Source organism: Lethenteron reissneri, chromosome 26, assembly GCF_015708825.2.
Source record: "Lethenteron reissneri isolate LAM-NWPU_2019-01 chromosome 26, ASM1570882v1, whole genome shotgun sequence".
Classification (NCBI taxonomy): domain Eukaryota; kingdom Metazoa; phylum Chordata; class Hyperoartia; order Petromyzontiformes; family Petromyzontidae; genus Lethenteron; species Lethenteron reissneri.
This window is the reverse complement of record NC_083804.1, coordinates 2,766,443-2,787,832: the sequence shown is the minus strand read 5'-3', so window position 1 is coordinate 2,787,832 and position 21,390 is coordinate 2,766,443. Positions and strand designations below refer to the sequence as shown.

Sequence of the window (21,390 nt, the reverse complement as noted above, 5' to 3'; positions counted from 1 at the left end):
ATGGATTAACTGCTAAATTACACAGCTTTTTGCAGATGTTTTAAGTTTCAATTAAATAAAAATCAGAAGGAAATTTTGTCACACCAACGTTGTGATCGGGTCAATTTGCTCCTATCTTATAATGCGCTCCGATTAAAGATGATTCCTTACAGCGTTTATTGATTACACTTGTCAATGTATTTAACAGCTTCTACAAAGTTAAATTGCACCTTTACATGAAGCTATGGAAATGCCCACAGTTGAACCCGTAAATGTACACCCACGTTTACAAAGTACTGGAGCTGCCAGCCGCAGTATCAAGACCCCTCGTAAGCCCAAAGTAACACCACACCATTCTCCCACAATCACCAAGTAACACCAAACCATTCTCCCACAATCACCGTGCGGCCACCTTGTGTCACTTCTCAGCATTTGGGTCCGCCGTCTTCCCAAACGCCTGTAACACAGCACAGAGTTTGTTGTCATTTCACATTCTGAAGTGAGTGAAGGAAAATTATTGTTCGATGAAGAATGGCAACAGTTCTGTTATTAAGCGTGAAGCAAATTGCAGGTAATTCACCAGGAACATAATTTAGATTAATTAGTATGGGGGTGTTTTCACAATTTTTCTTTATACTTCAATTCCTTTCTTTAATGAGAAAATACATATTCCATGATTTTTTTTACGTGTTTTCAGTTGTTACAGGAGCGTAATTGGGTTATCACGTAATGAAAGCAACACCATTTAATCTATATTCTGAATCATAAATACTTCATAGCCAACTAGAGCCGACTAAAAGAGTACATACAGCAACATTGAGCAAAGCAACTCATCAACTTCAAGGTACAACTGAGCTCATGACCACATCACAATGACTGCCCAGCCTCATCCGATCTCAGAAGCTGAGGAGAGGGGGATTCAACACTGGTTGGTGTTTGGGTTCGGGGACCATCAGTGCATGCCAGGTGTTACAGGTGAGGCAGCGGCGAGGATGTGAGGTGCCTAATAGCAGTACAGCACGGATGGATTTGATCCACTCCACTGGACTGTCTGTTGATCTACCTGTGCTGGTCTTTGAGTCTCTCAGCCTGATACTTGTAAATGTGACTGACCAAACATCCCGAAGAACCTTAAAAAAAAGTCATAAGGAGGTTTTCCTTGGTAAATAATTTCCATTGTTTCACGAGTTATAAAGATGCCTCTTACCACCTCAATGTACAAACATTTCGCAGCAACGTTCATCGAAACGAGAGCACGAGCGAACCTATTCCCGAATCTAGTCGTGAAGATTCATTGAATCCCTTTGGGGAGGAGGAGGAGGGGGTGAATCATCAGAGGCAGTTATTTTTCCAGCAAGTTACCCCCTCTGGCGAGAAAAAAATCTGGCAGGAAGACGGCGATGAAAAGAATTGGCCTGTTTTGCAAACAAATAGCCGCGCGGAGTTAAATCCACCCGAGGACAGATTTGTTGTGAATAACCTCCCTCGCGTAGGACAAGCTAATGGCCGGAGCGACCACTGCTCCGGTTACCGTTGAGAATTCTTCAGCCGCTGGTGTTGTGGCGTTTGCTATTTATGCCCTAATTAATTAGTTTTTCCTTTCGATAGTTTTCTTTGCCCCGTTCACCTATATAGTTGATTCTCACAAGCACAATCGAATGCGTGTGCCGCAAGTGTAAGAATCTGTTTTATTCGATGCGTCGTCTATACGCGCTTGGACCATAACCTTGCTGATTTTACGCAAGGTCAAGTACCACCATGGTGCTCATGACACGCACAACATTGATATCACCCTGACCTATATCTCTCCCACCTGTGAAAAAGGTCAGTGCTTTGTGTTTCTAGAAGTACACAAATATTGATGGCCCTATTCTTGTGTTGCCATAAACAAATTTGCCAGGTTTTTTTTAAGAAAAAAAAACCTGCCAAATACCCAGATCGTGGAAAGCCATTTCCACTAAACACCGCTTGCATTTGTCCTTTCACCAACCATATAATCAGACACGCAACTTTCCCTTTCAGCGATGGACCATGTATTCAATTATATTTTATTTGACAGCAAATGAAGCTCACTTGGAGAAGTTAATCGGGTGGGAGGTAACTTCCCATTGAAGCTCGCCGTAGTTTCAAGTAAAAAAAAACTGGCAGCCATCTGTCTGGGTTTGAACGGAACGGGAATGCTGCTCCAGCATTCAATTCAACCTGCTGCCCACATGCCATGGCTGTTCGCCTCGCCACACGTGGAGTGAAGAGGCTATTTTCCCATTCGACAGCGGTCTCGTCTGGATAAAAGAGGACACTGCATCCGGCTCGCTCTAAATCCAGCAGCGACATCTGGAGAGGATAAGGCACCCGTTATCGGGAAGCTCGGCTACACCATCTTCAACTGCTGGATGTGGTGGGAGAGCTCCACTCCACATTTAGCAAGAGACTCTCTGCTTGCCCGTGAATGTGCAGGGAAATACACGAGGACCGATGGAGGACGGGAGGGAAACAGATAGGCCTGATTGGCAATAGTTGGGAGAGGCAGTGGGCAACTAATAGTTAATTGCGAGTGTATGACGTGAACATTGCAGGGCCTCGTATTAACGCGATGCAGGGTCAACATAAAGAATGGGTTTGTTACTGATAACAGCAGTCACTTCTCCTTGTCAGCACTACTCTCTGCATGATTTCTTAGCTGTTGCAGCCAACGGCGCGCCTTCAAAGCCCATGCTTACCATATCGCCATCTGCTTTTAGCCTTTTCCTTGATTGGATTTCTGACCTTTAGGCGCTCATTGCAATGAGCAAGTTGACCTTGCACGTCACCTGATGTGCTTTTATGAATGACGATGCATTCTTCCAAAAAAATGTCAAGGTATGCAATGGTTTCAGGCCTTGAGTTCCTAAAGATTACTGTACTAATAATTTGCAGTCCTTTGTCAATCCACCACTGCATGAAGCCTTGCCCATGCCAAGGTTAGTGTAATAGTCAATATAGTGAAGAAAAAAATCTATGTACTTATAACATATAAAAGATATATACATCAATACAAAACTAAATAATTAGTATACAAGCTATTTGCACCAGTTTTACAGCACTAAGGATTTCAGAGGTGTTTTGTTTATACATTTGAGCATACACTGCCAGGAGGGGACAATGTTGCTATGCAGTTTTACCAAATGTAGTCATTTGCTGATATAAAAAAAATTGGACCATAACGCCGGCACACACGCCTCTTTTTTTAGATGACATCATGGGATTCATAAAAACCACTGAAGAGGATGGCATATATTATTTTAATTTTACCAACGCGATGTAATATATCAGTACCAATAAACGGTACATTTTTTTACATACTCGCAGCATGAACCAAGGCAGCCGCTGGACTCAAACCACGACCCTCTTACAGCAATCGGCAAATGTTCTACAACCTCTTTGCCCTGTCACTGAAAATCCCATTTTAAATCATGTGGTTAAGTAATGGAGCGGTGATGCAGTGGTTAGCATATTGTGCTCTAAACCAAACAAGAGTTGCATTCTTGGCCACAGCTATCATCAACGGAAAGCACTATCTGAAGCTGGAGTGCCTCTCTTCACCAACCCACACTAACCGGTGTGGTGAAGTATGGTCAAACAACTCATAAGCAAACGATTTGTGAAATGGCATGCGCTTTTTAAATAATTGAAAAGGCACACGTTCAAGACAAGTCTTTTAATAATATACATCAAACGTGTTATCCCCATGGAGGTAAGTCCATGTGTTTAAGACGTTCCACAGCGAGATTTTGCTGCTGAATTTAAACCGAGAAACGTGACTCATCCTCGTACATGTCAAAGCCCCGCCACGATTAGATTGTTAAAAATATAACACTACATTCATACTACAGTTCAGCTCATTAAATGAATTGCCATGCTTTTCTAGCCGTGATACTGTTTATTTAAATAAAGAAAATAAAAAGGCAACCATATAACCAGTTTTTTTTCAATGAATATATTTCCTGCACAAGTTAATTTTAGACGTGCAGCTTATTCAGCCACATTTCCATAACACGAGGGAGCAGTGAAGTCACCATCTACCTTCTCATCTAATTACCAGCTGGTATACCACAACAATTAGCGCGACTTCTCAATGAAAGGAGGCATTCCAAATTGGATAAGGAAAATAAAATCTCACGTGACAGTAACCGGGTGACAATGGTGTGAATGTACCGTTTTAGTTTGTACATCACAGTACGATCACATGGCCACATTTTTACTTTCATGCTGCGTCTTACTTTGGGGTAAAGCAGCACATGAGAATTCGGCAATACTGAATTGTAGTGATCACATTCACGTTTACTTAATTGGTCCGAAGAAGCAAAACAACTATTATAATACAAGCAGCTTCATGTGACCGTGCAAGTTGCCAGCAAACGTCAGAAAATCCTGCCCCGATTTCAGGGGTGCCACGGTGGTGAGATGTCATCTTCCTCGCCTGGTATGCAGGAGGTTGGGGGGGGGTTCAATCCCAACCCTGGCGTCTATAGATTTGGAGTGTGCACGTTCATCTCATGGTCGCGTGGATGTTTTTTCTCCGGGTCCTCCGGTTTTTCCCTCCACATTTAGAAACGTGCGTTAACGCTAGATTATTTTGCTGCTATAAATGTCCACATAAGCCACTTTGTTAAGCCATCATTTGCGGCCAGGTCGCTTTTGATCAATAAGTTAATACCTGAGTGCGCTTTGTCTGGTAGGATGGGGATTGTTTAGTTTTATTTGTGCTTTGGCGACTTGTTTACCTTTCTTGTACTTTGCATTACTATGTTTTTGTACTGTTTCTTGTCGTCACGTTGTTACCCACCCCAACTGGACATCTACCCACCCCTACTGGACCAGTGCAAATAAACATTCTGATTCTAACTCGCCAACAGCAGCCATCTTTAAAGCGAAAAACAAAGCACACCCAGAAATTTGCATAACTACACACTATTACATTTTTTTTTATTACTCAACTAATCAATATGCTTAGAATACACCATCATTTAGTTTACTTCCCAAAACCTACAGATTTACAATTACTTTTAACAACGCAGCATTATGGCTGTGCGCAAAAAGCAATCACATTTGGAATATAATTAAATATTTCCCATTGACAAAATGTGCTGATCGATTCAAAACACGAGGCGCCTCCTCTCACGCGTAGCTCGTCGAATAAGCTGTAACGTTAAAGCCGCACTCATTAAAGTTGTAAATCATCATTAAACCCTTGCCATCCATATCCGAATTAGCGAAACCGTTATTTATTCGTGACAGGCTGTTATAAAGCGTGTGGATAACATCTCGTTATCCACCGATAAGTACTTCCAATTATCTGCGAATTTAGAGATGTGAGGAAGGTTGCGAAGAGACAAGGCGTTATCCATTTTTAAGATCAAAAAGTTCAGAAGCATTTTTGCCAAGTAAGTCAATTGAGCAATGCCACTTTTTCTCAAGGCCAACTTGGCCAGGAGATATTATTTTCCAGGATAAAAACTAATCTGCAAGATGTTTCTGTTTTCTATGATGTCCGGTGAACTGTGTGCAACACAGCACCTGCACACCATGCACTTTCTTCACAAAATAGCCCAGTGCAAGACAATATTTGCTTGCAGACTCGGCATTGTCTTTGGGTATCTACAGCCTCAATTAGATGGGGTAAAATACCTTAAATTCCATCTGAAAATAAGAAAAACTGTCCACCGAAATGCCATCAGTTATCTGTAATTTTCCACAGATAACTGGATTTAAGGTAAGCACTCAGATTTTTGTTTTCGGTGTTCGGTCCATTAAGACTGTAAAGTACAGTCATCTCGTCAAATGGGAGTTTGGCAGCGGCAATTGTTTTTGTGGCGTAATCCTTTATATCTAGTGCACATACATACTCCTGTAAGGCCGTGGGGCTGATGGGTTGTGTCAAAATCTCTCACCTTTCGTCTCGTGTAAATTTAGTGTGCCCATATTTGGACAACAGCACACGCGTGCACACAAATGTGATCGATTTTAACGTACGTACAAGATCACGTACACATGCGCACACAGGCAAACACCACTAATCATGGTCTAACCAACAGTGAAGGGTAATTCTATTTGCGCTGTCTCAGCCCTCGTCAAATTTACTAATATTACTGGCAAGCCGAGGTTTGGTGGCAAACGGCAATGGCCGTGTTGATCTCTTGACCTTGATATGCTGGTGTGAATACAGATGCACTACCAGCTTTTTCCACCACTGAAGTAAGAGTCAGCCTTGAATGCTCCAGGCTGCAACACATTTGAAGAAGCCAAGCAACACAATTTACAAAATGATTGCATGATTTTCACAGAAATTCCTATACTTATTGACTTCAATGTCCAGTTACAATTAGATGCAGATAAAAGCAGTATATGCCATTGTTGGAGTGAACATGTTCATGTTTTCTGATCTTGATAATAGTAGAACCCTAAGAATTAATCAGATACAACTGGGTGGGGCTCATAAGGGACATGTGCCCATATCAAAATATTCGAGTTTGCATCACTGAAATTGTAGTGATCCGAGCCACCACCCACAATTAAACCAGATACTTAATTTTACTGGTAGGAACCTCCTGGTTCCACCAGCCCACAGGGGATTATTGTGTCCATCCGTCGTGCATCCAAATATGGGAGGGGTCGGGCTGGGTGGAGAGGGGAGGGTGGGGAGGTTGGGGCTGGGTGGGGGGTGGGAGGGGCTGGGCTGGGTGGGGAGGGGCTGGTCACCCCATGGTGCCCTTATAAAACTCAACGTTTAACCTACTCACGCTGGCTTGTGCCCGCCCTCAGTCGGCCATATTTGTGGAATACACCACGCCGCCGTGGACCCTGGCCATTGACCGAGCAACCCAACGTTCCTACCAGCTCCCTCCGCAGGAATGTGTTAGACTCACTATGGTCACCAACTGCTGTATATGAACACCATTTGCAATTATTTTGCACTTTATTTGGACCGTCCCAGCTCGTGACAGCATATTCAGCACAGATCCAAATGAACCAACTGCTCAGCAAAAGAATGTCATCCAGTGGGTGTGGTAACACAACATGTAGGTAATACGAATGTAATTTAAAAGCCTGTGGTGTTACATCCAGGTAATATTCCAACATGAATGATGGTTAAGATCTTTATTTAAATTCTAATATCAATACTGGGATGTGATCCTTAAAAAGATAGGAGTGCTTTACAACAATACCCCAAGCATCGTGTATCAGCGATGGACATTCAAGGGCAAAACATTCCTCCTTGTCGACAATCTCTACACGACTAGCACATATGCGCAACTTACCACTCATCTGCAATGGGCGAGGGCATATTTGCCCACCGAGGCAGAGATATTGGGGGGGGGGGGATTTCGCTTAGCTGCATATTCTGCATTGAAGTTTTGTGCTTTGGGAAACTGGGCATGTTTTCAAATTTTCTAATGCGCACGTACAACTAGATATGTCAAAAATATCTAAGGACCGCTTTTGTTCACCGCCACATTCATTCTATTCTTAAGATGATAAAATCAAAGGGGCATTAAATCACCATCTTGTCTCAAGTGCCGCTGCACTTTTTTGCTGATAAAACTTTTTTGTCAGTGGCTCTTGTTCACCTGACAAACACAAAAGAAATAAGGAACACGTGTACGGGTCTTTGCAGAAGGTAAATCCATTGTGCTGCATAGACTATCCTCTACACAAATTGATTCTTTAATGGGGGTGGAGGAGGGCCGACAACCATTCAATGATTCCCAAAATTAAGGAATAAATCTTTAGTTAATTTGTCTCGTGTAATGTGCTGAGGAATACGCATCTTCATCCTCCTCCTTTGCTTGTTAAGGATTCTTGCCATCTAGCGTGTTGTAAAACATCATGCATTAATTTTCTCTCACTTATGGGCTGTCTATTTTCATTTGGGGGCCTCAAGAGAAGGACCATGTCAGCGGAATGTATAGGCTTCGTAGAACTAATAACAAGAGGAAGGTTCACAGGGGCTCTATGAACTGCAGCACGTATGATTCCATGGTTTTAGCATGACTGAAGTAGCACTTCAACCACCAGGGACCAGACCCCACGGAAATGGAGTGAAGTTGTCTAGTTTGACTTGCATTTGGGGGTTAGAACCACTAAAAAGAACTAGGATGGGAGTAAAAAGATTTCAAGCTTTGCTCAATGGATTTCTTTCAATTTCAGCACCAAGCGCTGTCAACTATGTAGACTGGATAAACTTCTAACCGGCAGAATTTCAATGAAGGGCGATGTAAGCTTTTGCCTGCACTGTTGGCCTTTGAAGACTATCTTGACACCTCATTCATCAATGTTGACAGCACACATCGCTGCCAAACACCCACGAGCTTGGGTTTTTAAAAAAAAAATTTAAGTAACCGGAACATTTTGATGCATGATGTTGCAGTCCGCAAGGCATGCCCAACACCTTTCATTGATTTTTTTTTCACCTTCAGTGGCCTGTTGCACTTTTGTAGTGACATAAATGGGTCATGGTGCTTATTTGGTATTCACAACTGCTCGTCATCACTCTGTACCATGTAATCTGTATGGGCTACAGAAGTATCCGTATTCAGAACATTGGTTTTTCAATACTGCCGTCATGGAGGCTGTCATTCTAAGAACATTGATATTTCATCGTAAATATCTTATGTGCAGTCAGAAAGAGTGTGCCACCTTCAGTGTTTTTCAAGACCTAGCAGCTTTTCTTAAATAAATTTTTGTTATTTTGCACATCTTATTCAAACTCCACAACTCTGTCTTGATGAGTCTTACACCTTAACCTCTGGAAGTAAGACATATTCCAGTCCAAAATCCAAAGTAACCCCCAGAAATTAATTATGCCAGACGGAACAAAAGAACATTTCGATCTGTTCAGAAGATATTTAAAGCTGAAAACTGATGGCTGGATGTGATTGTCCTAATGGAGGAGTTTAGAGAATTGATGGGGGTGCGTGAAAGCTCAATTCAAGGCAAATTCCTCACAAGAATCTGAAGGGCGCATAATGCAATGTGATCAGTAATTAAAGGCATGGATGATGAAGAAAGAGTCAGAGTTTCTTGAATTGAACAAGGCTTTACAGGAACTTGGGGAGGGAGCTATTGGGAATGCGTCCCCAAGTCGAGCATTTTGAGGAAAACACATTCCTGCGGAGGGAGCTGGTAGGAACGTTGGGTTGCTCGGTCAATGGCCAGGGTCAACAGCGGCCTGGTGTATTCCGCAAATATGGCCGAATTCGAGGGCGGGCACAAGCCGGCGTGAATAGGTTAAACTTTGAGTTTTATAAGGGCACCACGGGGTGACCAGCCCCTCCCCACCCAGCCCCACCCCCCACCCCCCCAGCCCCACCCTCCACCCAGCCCCACCCTCCCCTCTCAGCCCCACCCTCCCCACCCAACCCCTCCGCACCCAGCCCCACCCAGCCCCTCTTCACCCTCCCCACCCCTCCCATTTTGGGATGCACGACGGACGGACACAATAATCCCCTGTGGGCTGGTGTAACCAGGAGGTTCCTACCAGTATAAGATGAACGTGTCCCTACAATATGGTGGTCGAGCACGGGTCCTGAACGTCGGTCAGTTACAACGGTTGTGTACTTGGTGATAGAAGCATAAGGGGTGACTGAACGATGGCCCAGTGAGACTGGAGTGAACCAGTAAGCACCGGGCCAATCAATCGACTAATTTTACATTTGAGGCTATCAATTACAGCAGGGTCATAACAAGGAGCCTCACTCACCCAAGATGACAACGGCACTCTAACACTGGTGCGACCCATTAACACGGCGGCCACAGCAGCCGCGTTTTTTCGGAGGTGCAGCATTTCCATAAACCGTGTGTGCCACAAGATAAACATGAATATATAAATATTGTAGCTCCGCATGTGCCTGAGTCGTGGCACCTAATCACCCCCTCGTTTCATCCCCCTCGAGTGCCCATGAAAGAGATGAGGCAGACTTTTAAAATACCATCCAGCAGCGCGCCTCTGTACATCCTCCACAGCAGGTATTTGCGAACACCTACTGTGTAGGCCTACCAACCATATGGCAGCGTTCGTTAAACTGTCACACCAAGCCCACAGCTAACCTCCTTAACACCTTGCCAATTAGTCACACTTTGAAGCCTAATTAAACTCGAATGAGACAAATATAGCCGAAAGCGACCACCCTTCCACCATCACCCCTCGCCCTCGACTTACAATTAGTGCTTTATCAACAGTGTTAACGCAACTAAAGCCAATGCCTGCAGGATATTTAAGTCTATTAATCGAAGCCTCGGTAAAGGTAATTTTTCTTAACATTGAGAGCTTCTTAACAACAGAAAAGCTAAGTTATTTTTGAACATGTTTATTTATACAATACAGTACGCACCCTTAATACTCACGGGGACACGTTCCTTGAAAATATGAAATCCGTGATTAATAAATAAAGCTTGAGGAGAATAGGGTTAGGCGGCATTAACATATACTAGGTTTAAACATACAAACTGTATTATCTATCAATTAATACATATATTGTATAGTATTATTCTTATTTAACTTACCTTTAATCATGATTAATATAAACATTTAACCCTTTCCCATTCTGAGACCACTGCAAGTTGAAGGGTGGGTGTCTCGTTCACCTCTGATCTCCCAACGCACAAGCGGCTCAGCATTAATATTCTTTGCCACATACCCTCCTGCTTGGCTTTGTGGGAACCTCGGTATCGCAAGTTATTTTATTTGTACTTCCGGTTTCGTTTTGATGATGCAAGCGTACGTCATTGGAAGGGAATCGGAAGAAAAAACTATGACGTACACATACGTACGTCATCGGAACGGGAAAGGGTTAAGAGCGCAAATATCAAAGAATATAAAATGTGTCAAGAGAGGCAGACAGAGGTTAGAGTGATGTCGCGTGGGCAAGGCAATTATCATGCTCCAGCGATCCACGCCGCTCCCACGCGTCACAGACTTCTTGTCGGGTAAATTTCGATTTAAAGCTTTCGTGACTGCAGGGATTCATCTTCTTGGTTCTTTTGGTAAAGTCACGTAGAAGGGAAATAATAAAATAAAAAAATAAAACATAATAAAATATTCATCACGACGGGTAGTCGCGAGATGCGGCCGCGAACAATTAAAATACAACCCCTTGAATTGAAAATATCCATGACGATAAACTTGTCGCGAAATACTGAAAAGCACGATCAGAAAACCCACGAATGTAAAGGGTCAACTGTATTTGGGCTGACATTATTATGGGAGTCGGTGTGATACTTTTTTGTATTAAAAGTGAAGCATATATAATTAATAAATGCTTCAGTAGCTCTGTAAGGTGCAGATGTAGAAATATCTCAAGACTTACCCTTTGTAGAAATTGCTGGCCTAGGTATGTAGAAGCTAAGGTGGTCAAATTGCGCTTGCCTCCAAGTTTACAGCGCACATAGCCATACAAGTTGGCTCCCTGTAGGACCACTCCAAGTATCACCAATGCCTATAAAAACAGACGTGCAAGCCATGATCGTGTGCATAAAAATAATGCAAAACTAATGTATACATTGCTTATGAAACATGCATGTTCCCATAAAGATGCTGATCCATATTTTTGCTCAACAGAGCACAGGGGACATACTTTTCCCAGGTACATGTCTCTAAGTACATGCAGTGACCTGTTTTTGTTACTTTACAAGAACATTTCATATTTCTAACCATTTTATATTTCTAACCATTCCTAACACCCAACGCCTAAATTATGATTTACCCAACTGACAATGTGATTAACTGTCACAATTCAGGATCTGGAATTTTTTTTGTTAATGTATTATTTTTTTGTTTTTACAACCCCGTTTGTATTTTCTCACTTTTTCTGTAGTTTCAACAGTAACTATCACTCGTTTCTGTTGATACTGTGGGTGTAAGAATGTATTTTTATCAGTAAATATTTGCATACATTATGTACTAATACAAGGCATACATCTACAAAATATAAAATGTATGCGAATGTATTAGACATCACCGTAAAAAGCTAACTTTTGTACACAACTTTACTTGAAAATCCATATTTTCAGTATGGACAGTGCACCACTGTTTTAAAAGTATGTATATGTAAAACTTGTAACATGCAGCCAGTACCCTTACCATCCACCTCAGCTTTAGAGAAAAGAGTGTGCTGAAGAAGAATATGGACCAGATGAGAGGAGTGATGATCAGGCCCAACCAAAATATTCTGGCTTCTGCTTCTGTCGAGTTAAGTTTGTTTCGTGAAGACGCCTGAAAAAAATAACACGAGGTACGAAACATAATTACATTTTTAACCAAACATTGCTTCATACCTCAGGTGGTGCATCTGCCAGCCATCTCAGTCATTGTAAATAAATGTGTCATCCATTATTAAACGATTAGAATTCGCAGATTAAGCGAGGTTAATAACACTACACACACACCTGGTAGTGTCAATATATTATGATCAGTTTCATCTCTTTAAACCTCCACATGTCTGCTATGGCATTAATCACAGCATCCCATGGAGATGAGTCCCAGCTGTTCCTGCAGTTGTTCGCCAACATGTCATGTGTAATCGTTTTAAGTGCTGCTGAATATTCAAGCTCTTTTGGTTTTTCATCATACACTTTATCTTTCAACAGAACCCCAACGTTCAACCAAGAAATTTATACTGCTGTTTAATTTAATTACTCGATATATGATTATAACTTTATGGACACTGTATTTCAGTCTGCATTTGACACCTACATATCTTTTCATGTGAAAACAAGTGACAAAACATATGTTTTACGCAATTGGCTAGCGTATAGTTTTGAGAAACTCGTCCAAACAAAATAACGGCCCTCATGAAACAATTCACTTATTTAAATACTGGACAGCAACATGAAAGTGTAAAACTAAATTAAAAGGTGTGGCTCTTCCATTGAACATGTTAATAATGTGATTATTAATTCCTTAATATTTGGTTCATGTAAAAATGGAATGCAATGCCTATATTTAAAATAAATATATATTTGAAATACGAACATTGGCCTTCCTCCACACCCACACATCTCCCATTGGGCATCATGACAACTTGTGTACTTCAAACTATGATGTAAATGAGGCATGTACAATTTAGGTAGAGCTCAAAATGTGCCATCCAGTGAACCCATAACATTCAAAGATCAAATCCTGACCATGAACAATAACAGGACATTTTTAACAAGGCTCAAAACTTTGATTCAAAGCTTTCGTGACTGCAGGGATTCATATTCTTGGTTCTTTCGGTAAAGTCACGTAGAAGGGAAATAATATTGTTTGATATTTTTACTATTTTATTATTTCCTTTCTACGTGACTATACCCAAAGAACCAAGTGTAAGGCTCAAAACCTCTATTAAATAAGAATGCTGCCGTGTAAATGCTGGTTTTAAGGTTGTGTTAAATGCGACCAAACCTTTCTGGCTTCAAACACCCAGTGGCCCTTTCCATCTTCATCGATCTGGTTCCACCAACGCAATCCCACCATCAATCTTCCAGTGACATTCTAGTGAAATATATATTATTTTACAATTATGTTTTGTTATGCAACATATTGCATTATTGTTTGACAGAAAGAGATCTTAATTTCAAATCAAAATGCGAGATGTATTTCGTACCTTCACAGTCCAGAAGTCGAAGGAAAGAAATAAGATGATGATGACAAAGTTGGCAATGAAACTGCCGATGAACCACTCGCAAATTAAGTAAAAGATAATTGCAGAAACACGGAAGAATAGGTGGAAAAACGTCGCCAACGGGTGTCTGAAACACATGGAAACCATCGTGAGGGTTAGGGTAGAAAACTAACCCTGGGTTAATAATTACTTTCCCCGTCTTTACGAATTCCCTGTCTGTAATACAACTAAGGAAAAACAAATTTTTTGACCATTCCACTACATCAGCACTGTGGCAGTCCTCTCTAAAAAGTCCCAACGTACGGTGCGAAAGAAGTTCAACATACTGTTCATACATACAACTCCACAACTACTGCAACATCACAAAGTACTGTTTGACAATCCTCTGCGAGAAACTCTTTCTCCAAGGCCACTGCATAAGTGAACACTATCCACACCACATCTATATATATAAAATCGTGCATGTCTGTCTGTCTGTCTGTGTATGTGTGTGTGGATTTCGGACCATACGCACTTTCATTGGACGGCGGTTGCCCCTGGCAACAGCTAACGACGCCTTCGCCGCTTTCATTGGACGGCGGTTGCCCCTGGCAACGAGTAGCAACTTTTCGCCGCGGGGTGGACGCCATTTTTAATAGCGCGGGGGGGGGGGGGGACCGGCACCCGTACCCAGCGTTCGCCGGGTGGGAAAATCAGGCAAGGCGGGAGGCTCTGCACGGTGCTAGGCCTCGACACCCAACACGCCACTCTGAGGTAAATTCATACAAATTTCACGTCCTCTACAGAGTGGCGAGGGAGGCAGAGTGGCGAGGGAGGGAGAGTGGCGAGGGAGGGACTCAGCCTCAAAACGAGTAACTGGTGTGGCGTATCAACATCGCCACTGGGGAGACAAAGGCGGCCGGGCGTGGTGGATACAAGTCCCGGGCAAAGCCGGGTCATGACTATGTGTGTATGTGTTTATGTGTATGTCTGTGTGTCTGTATGTATGTGTGTATGTATGTGTCTGTATGTGTTTGTGTGTATGTATGTGTGTGTCTGTATGTATGTGTGTGTGTATTGTGTATGTGTTTGTGTGTATGTATGTGTGTGTTTGTATGTATGTGTATGTCTGTGTGTATGCATGTGTGTGTATGTGTGTGTATGTGTTTGTGTGTATGTGTATGTGCGTGTATGTATGTGTGTGTATGTGTGTGTCTGCAGCAAGCGCGTGTATGTGTACCTATGGACGTGTAGGGGGAACGGTAGTGTAGTGCTTAGCGTGCTGCCTGTGTCTGTGTGTCTGTGTGTGTGTGTCTGTGTGTGTCTGTCTGTGTGTGTGTGTCTGTCTGTGTGTGTGTGTCTGTGTGTGTGTCTGTGTGTGTGTCTGTCTGTCTGTGTGTGTGTGTGTGTCTGTGTGTGTGTGTCTGTGTGTGTGTCTGTGTGTGTGTGTCTGTGTGTGTCTGTCTGTGTGTCTGTGTGTGTGTGTCTGTGTGTGTGTGTCTGTGTGTGTGCGCGTGTGTGTCTGTGTGTGTGTGTCTGTGTGTGTGTGTCTGTCTGTGTGTCTGTCTGTGTGTCTGTGTGTGTGTCTGTGTGTGTGCGCGTGTGTTGTGTAGGGGGAACGGTAGTGTAGTGCTTAGCGTGCTGCCTGTGTATGTGTGTCTGTGTGTGTGTGTCTGTGTGTGTGTGTCTGTCTGTGTGTCTGTGTGTGTGTGTCTGTGTGTGTGTGTCTGTGTGTGTGTCTGTGTGTGTGCGCGTGTGTTGTGTAGGGGGAACGGTAGTGTAGTGCTTAGCGTGCTGCCTGTGTCTGTGTGTCTGTGTGTGTGTGTCTGTGTGTGTGTCTGTGTGTGTGTGTCTGTCTGTGTGTCTGTGTGTGTGTGTTTGTGTGTGTGTCTGTGTGTGTGCGCGTGTGTTGTGTAGGGAGAACGGTAGTGTAGTGCTTAGCGTGCTGCCTGTGTGTGTGTGTCTGTGTGTGTGTGTCTGTGTGTGTGTCTGTGTGTGTGCGTGTGTGGTGTGTGGGGAGCGGTAGTGTAGTGGTTAGCGTGCTGTCTGTGTGTCTGTGTGTATGTGTCTGTGTGTGTGTGTCTGTGTGTGTGTCTGTGTGTGTGTCTGTCTGTGTGTCTGTGTGTGTGTGTCTGTGTGTGTGTCTGTGTGTGTGCGCGTGTGTCGTGTAGGGGGAACGGTAGTGTAGTGCTTAGCGTGCTGCCTGTGTCTGTGTGTGTGTGTCTGTGTGTGTGTCTGTGTGTGTGCGTGTGTGTGTGCGTGTGTGGTGTGTAGGGGGAACGGTAGTGTAGTGCTTAGCGTGCTGCCTGTGTGTGTGTGTCTGTGTAACTGTGTGTGTGTGTCTGTGTGTGTGTCTGTGTGTGTGTGTCTGTGTGTGTGTGTCTGTGTGTCTGTGTGTGTGTCTGTGTGTGTGTCTGTGTCTGTGTGTCTGTGTGTGTGTTTGTGTGTGTGTCTGTGTGTGTGCGTGTGTGGTGTGTAGGGGGAACGGTAGTGTAGTGCTTAGCGTGCTGCCTGTGTGTGTGTCTGTGTGTGTGTCTGTGTGTGTGTGTCTGTGTGTGTGTCTGTGTGTGTGTCTGTGTGTGTGTCTGTGTGTGTGTCTGTGTGTGTGTCTGTGTGTGTGCGTGTGTGGGGAGCGGTAGTGTAGTGGTTAGCGTGCTGTCTGTGTGTCTGTGTGTCTGTCTGTGTCTGTGTGTGTGTCTGCGTGTGTCTGTGTGTGTGTCTGTGTGTGTGTCTGTGTGTGTGTCTGTGCGTCTGTGTGTGTGAGGAGCGGTGGGTGTAGTGGTTAACGCTACGCTGCGATACCAACCCGGCGAACCGAGTTCGATTCCCGCTCATGGCCACCACCGGTCAAGATTATTTGAACCTCCCATAGGTCGACTCAGCCTCAAACGAGTAACTGGTGTGGCGTATTAACATCGCCACTGGGGAGACAAAGGCGGCCGGCCGTGGTGGATACAAGTCCCGGGCGAAGCCGGGTAGTACAGCTAGTCACTGTATACAATAGTGAATAGTTGAGGCATATTATGAAGTGTTCAATTAGCTCATTAAGCCACCGATTGTAGCCAACCTACGCGCAAAAGCGCTGTGACATCGCAGGATCGTGAGTGATGGCGGTGGCTTGGGGAGGCCTTAATCCAGCAGCGGATTGACCATGGCTGGTGATATTTTATATTGTTTAATGTGTCTAATAAGACGTTTCTAACACCGCTAAACGCACTCTAATGCCATGCAACGTGGAATTCACAGTCATACAAGATGTTCCCCTCCGAGACTCTTTAATAAAAGCTACACAAGCCTGTAGTTTTAATTTATCATTGATAGAGCGTCTTCGCTCAAGTTGAGAGTTGTTTGACGGTCCTGATCTCTAAGAATATATAGTTTTAAAATCCACCACGTAAGGCCACGAACTGCGCGAGCAAAGCCCACGCGCGGCCTAGCCCGCCTCGGGCCCCCCCGTCTCGCCTGGGCGCGCAACCCACCCGACGCGCCGCCTCGCCCGGCCAGGCGCCCCCTCATCGTCGTCGCCGAACTCGAGAGCCACGTCCTCCGTGTCGTCGTCCGACGCCTGGGTGAGGAGGGAGAGATACAAAGACGTCCGCGGGTTAAGCACAGCCGCAGTGAGAGAGATAAGGAGAGAGACAGAGAGGGGAGGCACTACGGACGTACCGCTCTCATGACGCCCACGGAAATCGGCAGTCGCTCTCGGACGTGGCGATGAAGAATCGCCGCGGTGGGAATTCGATTCGACTCCCTCGATTCCTGCGATCGTCACGATTCAAAGTGATCCCAGTACACGTGGACTAACGATTTTAATAATCGATGCAAAGCGCGAGAATCGATGTCCGTTGTTGTTTGTGCTTAGTGGGGGGCACAGGTGGAGTGAGTGCATCTGCCAGTCGTCTCAGTCAACCCATGGCACCACCTGGGTCTGTCCCGTGACCTCCCGCACCTAGCCTGGCACAGGTGGTGCATCTGAAAGTCATCTCAGTCAGTCAACCCATGGCACCACCTGGGTCTGCCCCGTGACCTCCTGCACCTAGCCTGGCACAGGTGGTGCATCTGCCAGTCATCTCAGTCAGTCAACCCATGGCACCACCTGGGTCTGCCCCGTGACCTCCCGCACCTCGCCTGGCACAGGTGGTGCATCTGCCAGTCATCTCAGTCAGTCAACCCATGGCACCACCTGGGTCTGCCCCGTGACCTCCTGCACCTAGCCTGGCACAGGTGGTGCATCTGCCAGTCATCTCAGTCAGTCAACCCATGGCACCACCTCGGTCTGCCCCGTGACCTCCCGCACCTAGCATTGCACAGGTGGTGCATCTGCCAGTCATCTCAGTCAGTCAACCTATGGCACCACCTGGGTCTGTCCCGTGACTTCCCGCACCTAGCCTGGCACAGGTGGTGCATCTGCCAGTCATCTCAGTCAGTCAACCCATGGCACCACCTGGGTCTGTCCCGTGACTTCCCGCACCTAGCCATGGCACAGGTGGTGCATCTGCCAGTCATCTCAGTAAATCAATCCATGGCACCACCTCGGTCTGCCCCGTGACCTCCCGCACCTAGCCTGGCACAGGTGGTGCATCTGCCAGTCATCTCAGTCAGTCAATCAATGGCACCACCTGGGTCTGTCCCGTGACTTCCCGCACCTCGCCTGGCACATCTTTCGGTCATCTCAGTCAGTCAACCCATGGCACCACCTGGGTCTGCCCCGTGACCTCCTGCCAACAGCGAGCCTTCGACACTTCACGTGGCCTCAAAGTGCACCTAGCATGGCACAGGCGCCGTGGAGACGTCACCGCAACTTAGTGGTGAATGGCGGTTGTTTGTGTTGTCACCCTAAACCCTGTACCCTGACCCCGGGACATGTGGCCACCTCCTATTACCATCACTTACATAGTCTTACAGTTTTGCTGCTATAACCGTGCTATTGTTATATCTTCAAAATTATCACACAGGATGTTTAAATAATATTTACCATCATTTAATAATGTAAGAATCTACCACGACAATTATTTTGTTTTTGTTTCCCAATTAAGCAAATACATTTCGTGGTGCAATTGTGTTTTGTTATTTGTAATTATAATATATAAACAATTATGGGAAAAGGAAAAACATCACCAAGATGATGCTTCTCCAACCGCTGTAATGTCATCGCAGAAATTACTGACATCACCGCCACTTTTTTGGAAAAGGCGGCTGTTGTTGTTTGTCTGACAAAACAACCGCCACCTCATCATCGCTGGTGTCACAAAGGGCAACACTGTGGATATATGCCACTGTGGGGAGGGGAAGGCGAAGAGTGTGCTGATGCATGCTTATGAGCTGTTATCATCATAGCATGCACATGACCACCGCAGTAGCCAACGGGGACTCTGCATTTGGTACAGGGAGCTGCTGTCCCCTCCACCTTCAATAAAATAACTAAAACAAACAAAAAACACGAATAAACTTTTTTCTTTTTTAACCAGGTAAGGCCCGCTAAGCTATATAGCTCTCTTTCAGAAGCGATCTGGCCACAAATGATAGCTCAACGAAGTGGCTTATCACGTGGAAATCTATGGCAGCCAAATACGCTAAACGCACCCTGATTCTAAATTTGGAAGCAAACACCCGGAGAAAAGTTTAACACGTAGGCTTTCGCGACCAATCATTTTTTAAAGGTTTTTTTTGGGTTAGATCGCGTTATTTATAAAGGTGTCATAACCCTCCACCACCCGACAACCGATGTGTTGAAGAGTGAATCAACATCATTTAAAATGTTGAGTACGACGTTTCGGAGAAAAATCCACACGACCACGGGGAGAGAGACTTGCAAGCTCCAAATATCTAGAGGGCGTCACAGGGTCGGGATCGAACCCACAACCTCCTGTATACCAAGCGAGGTAGTTAACATCTTGCAACCGTGGCATCCAAGACCTCTCAGATACTAGAGGTTTTGGGGATATGGTGAGGGATTTCGCTGGCTCAAATGCTCATGTTTTGTATTTCTGCCTTGCCAGCTGGCTCCAGTAAGATAAAAAAAAGTACGGTCATCACTACAGCACAGTGATTGGGGATTTGCTCTCCACAAAGCTCTGCACACACTGCCACCTCTTGCTCAAGTGTCAATCTGCTGTCCGGCGTGTGGCGAGGCTGAGGTCAAGCCGGGCCTGACAACCGTTTTGGATCACGCCGTTGCTGTGCGATCCGTTTATTGGTAAATGCGTTTGCCGTGGCAGCTTTTATACTTTAGAAGTTACCGAACGCTCATGTGCTGGCAACATCGCTGAAATACCCTGGACTGTATATTAATGATTTGATCCGTCATGCAAACAATGTTTGCTACGTATATGTGTGTACTACTCAAATATTGAATGTCATGAACTTTTCTGTGGGTCCGCTATTGAAACAGGTTTTTTTTTTCTCACATCTCTGTTAAATAAAGGTGCCGCGCACTGTAACCTGAGCAGAGAGTATGGCATCTGAAACAGGTATCGTAAGAGTGTATTATATTGGGGATGGTGCAATAATTATCACACTGTGATATGAGCCCCGGCCGATAACCTGAGTTTGATTCCCATCCACGGCTCACACCAGCAGCTGTGAATTCTATGATAACTGGTCCTGGTCAGCGCGGTGAAGCCAAAATCTGTATCTCTCCTGGAGGAATCCGATGAGCTTGTGAAGCTCTTTTTCATAGCTGTCCAGTAAGTACGGTCATACAACCCCCATGGCTGACAATGCTTGGGGAGGCTTTCATATCCAGCAGTCTTTTTACAAAGAGCTGGCCACACACCTTTCATATCGAAGTGCCATACGCTCACTCGCCAGGAGAAAGCGGTACAGCACAGTGTGGACAAATATGATCTGTCCCTTCTGTGTCGGATGGAGTATTTTCCCACTCGCACGCGTGGCTTTTCTTTGGGTGCTTTGGATTCCTCCCACATGGATAAACATTCACATTAATTGATTGAAAACATATTCGTATCTAGAGGGCTACAGAGGTTGGGAAATTGCTCGTACCGGCTCGCTACCTGGCTGCTTTCCAGCTTTTCTGTCGTTCATCAGCGATTGTGAGAAGCACATTTGCTTGAGCGATGGTATATGAAACTAAACATCACTTTATTTTTTATTGTTGTGTCACGATCCGGTACTGCTGGAGAAAAGTGGAAAACTTTCCTCCTTGCAGAGCCATTCTGTTTGCAGTGTGTGCATCAGATATTGTCTGCACCATACGCTGTTTTCTAGTGAGCAGAAACCAGCTTCTGCAAACACATACATTATTCCCTCGAACATTGCAACAGAAACTGCTGCTTTTCGCCAGCAGTTGATTTATCGGTCGCAGACTGCCATCGCCTGGCATAGGAACGAGAGTATTTTTAAGATCTGAAAGGTTTATGGAACAAAAAGCTATAGTCCTGCACATAAATGTGATGGGCAACTGTAAATTCTATGTTAATAGAGACTTTATTCTGAAAGTATGAAATTTGTAAGTCTTTTTATGGTTACTGCTTTTATTTTATTCTACTTTAAAATTGTTGTATGCTGCAAAAAGAGAATAAAGCATATAATGCCTGAATTAAGATTAAAAACTCAACACATTCATCAAGAACACTACCCTAAAACATCGTCTCTTCCTTTTTTGGCTTTTAAGGGCACAGTGTCACTGATGAATGTTTTTGTCTTTTTATCTGTGCAGCATTGCCAACACTTTAAGATTATATAACTGTGGTTGTATAATGTTTCTAGCGCCACATCAACTGCAGATGATTCATACAGTACCGTAGCAGCACAAATACTTGTGTATTAAGGT

The 21,390-nt window shown here is 44.5% G+C and overlaps 1 protein-coding gene and 1 long non-coding RNA gene across 3 annotated transcripts in view; one reads left to right on the top strand and one right to left on the bottom strand.

Moving 5' to 3' along the window:
* Positions 1-158: 158 nt before the first annotated feature.
* Positions 159-17,353, bottom strand: LOC133347479 (Golgi apparatus membrane protein TVP23 homolog B-like). Of its 2 annotated transcripts, none has more exons than XM_061559768.1 (7): positions 17,265-17,353; positions 17,078-17,163; positions 13,602-13,746; positions 13,400-13,489; positions 12,098-12,229; positions 11,325-11,453; positions 159-436 (listed from the first exon to the last, which is right to left on the bottom strand). In XM_061559768.1, exons 1-7 carry the CDS (start codon positions 17,271-17,273, stop codon positions 398-400), a joined length of 630 nt encoding a protein of 209 aa, XP_061415752.1. In that variant the 5' UTR covers positions 17,274-17,353; the 3' UTR covers positions 159-397. The 2 variants fall into 2 exon arrangements, with proteins under 2 accessions (XP_061415752.1, XP_061415751.1); XM_061559767.1 differs by lacking the exon at positions 159-436 and adding an exon at positions 3,662-6,240.
* The window catches only part of LOC133347481 (uncharacterized), a 19,842-nt gene continuing 12,718 nt past the window's right edge, over positions 14,267-21,390 (top strand). The window contains exon 1 of the long non-coding RNA XR_009755722.1: positions 14,267-14,372. This is a non-coding gene — a long non-coding RNA (uncharacterized LOC133347481). The remainder of the gene's footprint in view (positions 14,373-21,390) is intronic.

Bases quoted from the DNA above. Each gene is read 5' to 3' on its own strand.
- LOC133347479 (XM_061559767.1), bottom strand. The intron at 13,747-17,077 runs GTGGGTTGCGCG...CATGTGTTTCAG, and splicing joins CGGGCGAGGCGGCGCGTCGG to ACACCCGTTGGCGACGTTTT. The intron at 12,230-13,399 runs GTTTGGTCGCAT...TATTTTTTTCAG, and splicing joins GGGTGTTTGAAGCCAGAAAG to GCGTCTTCACGAAACAAACT.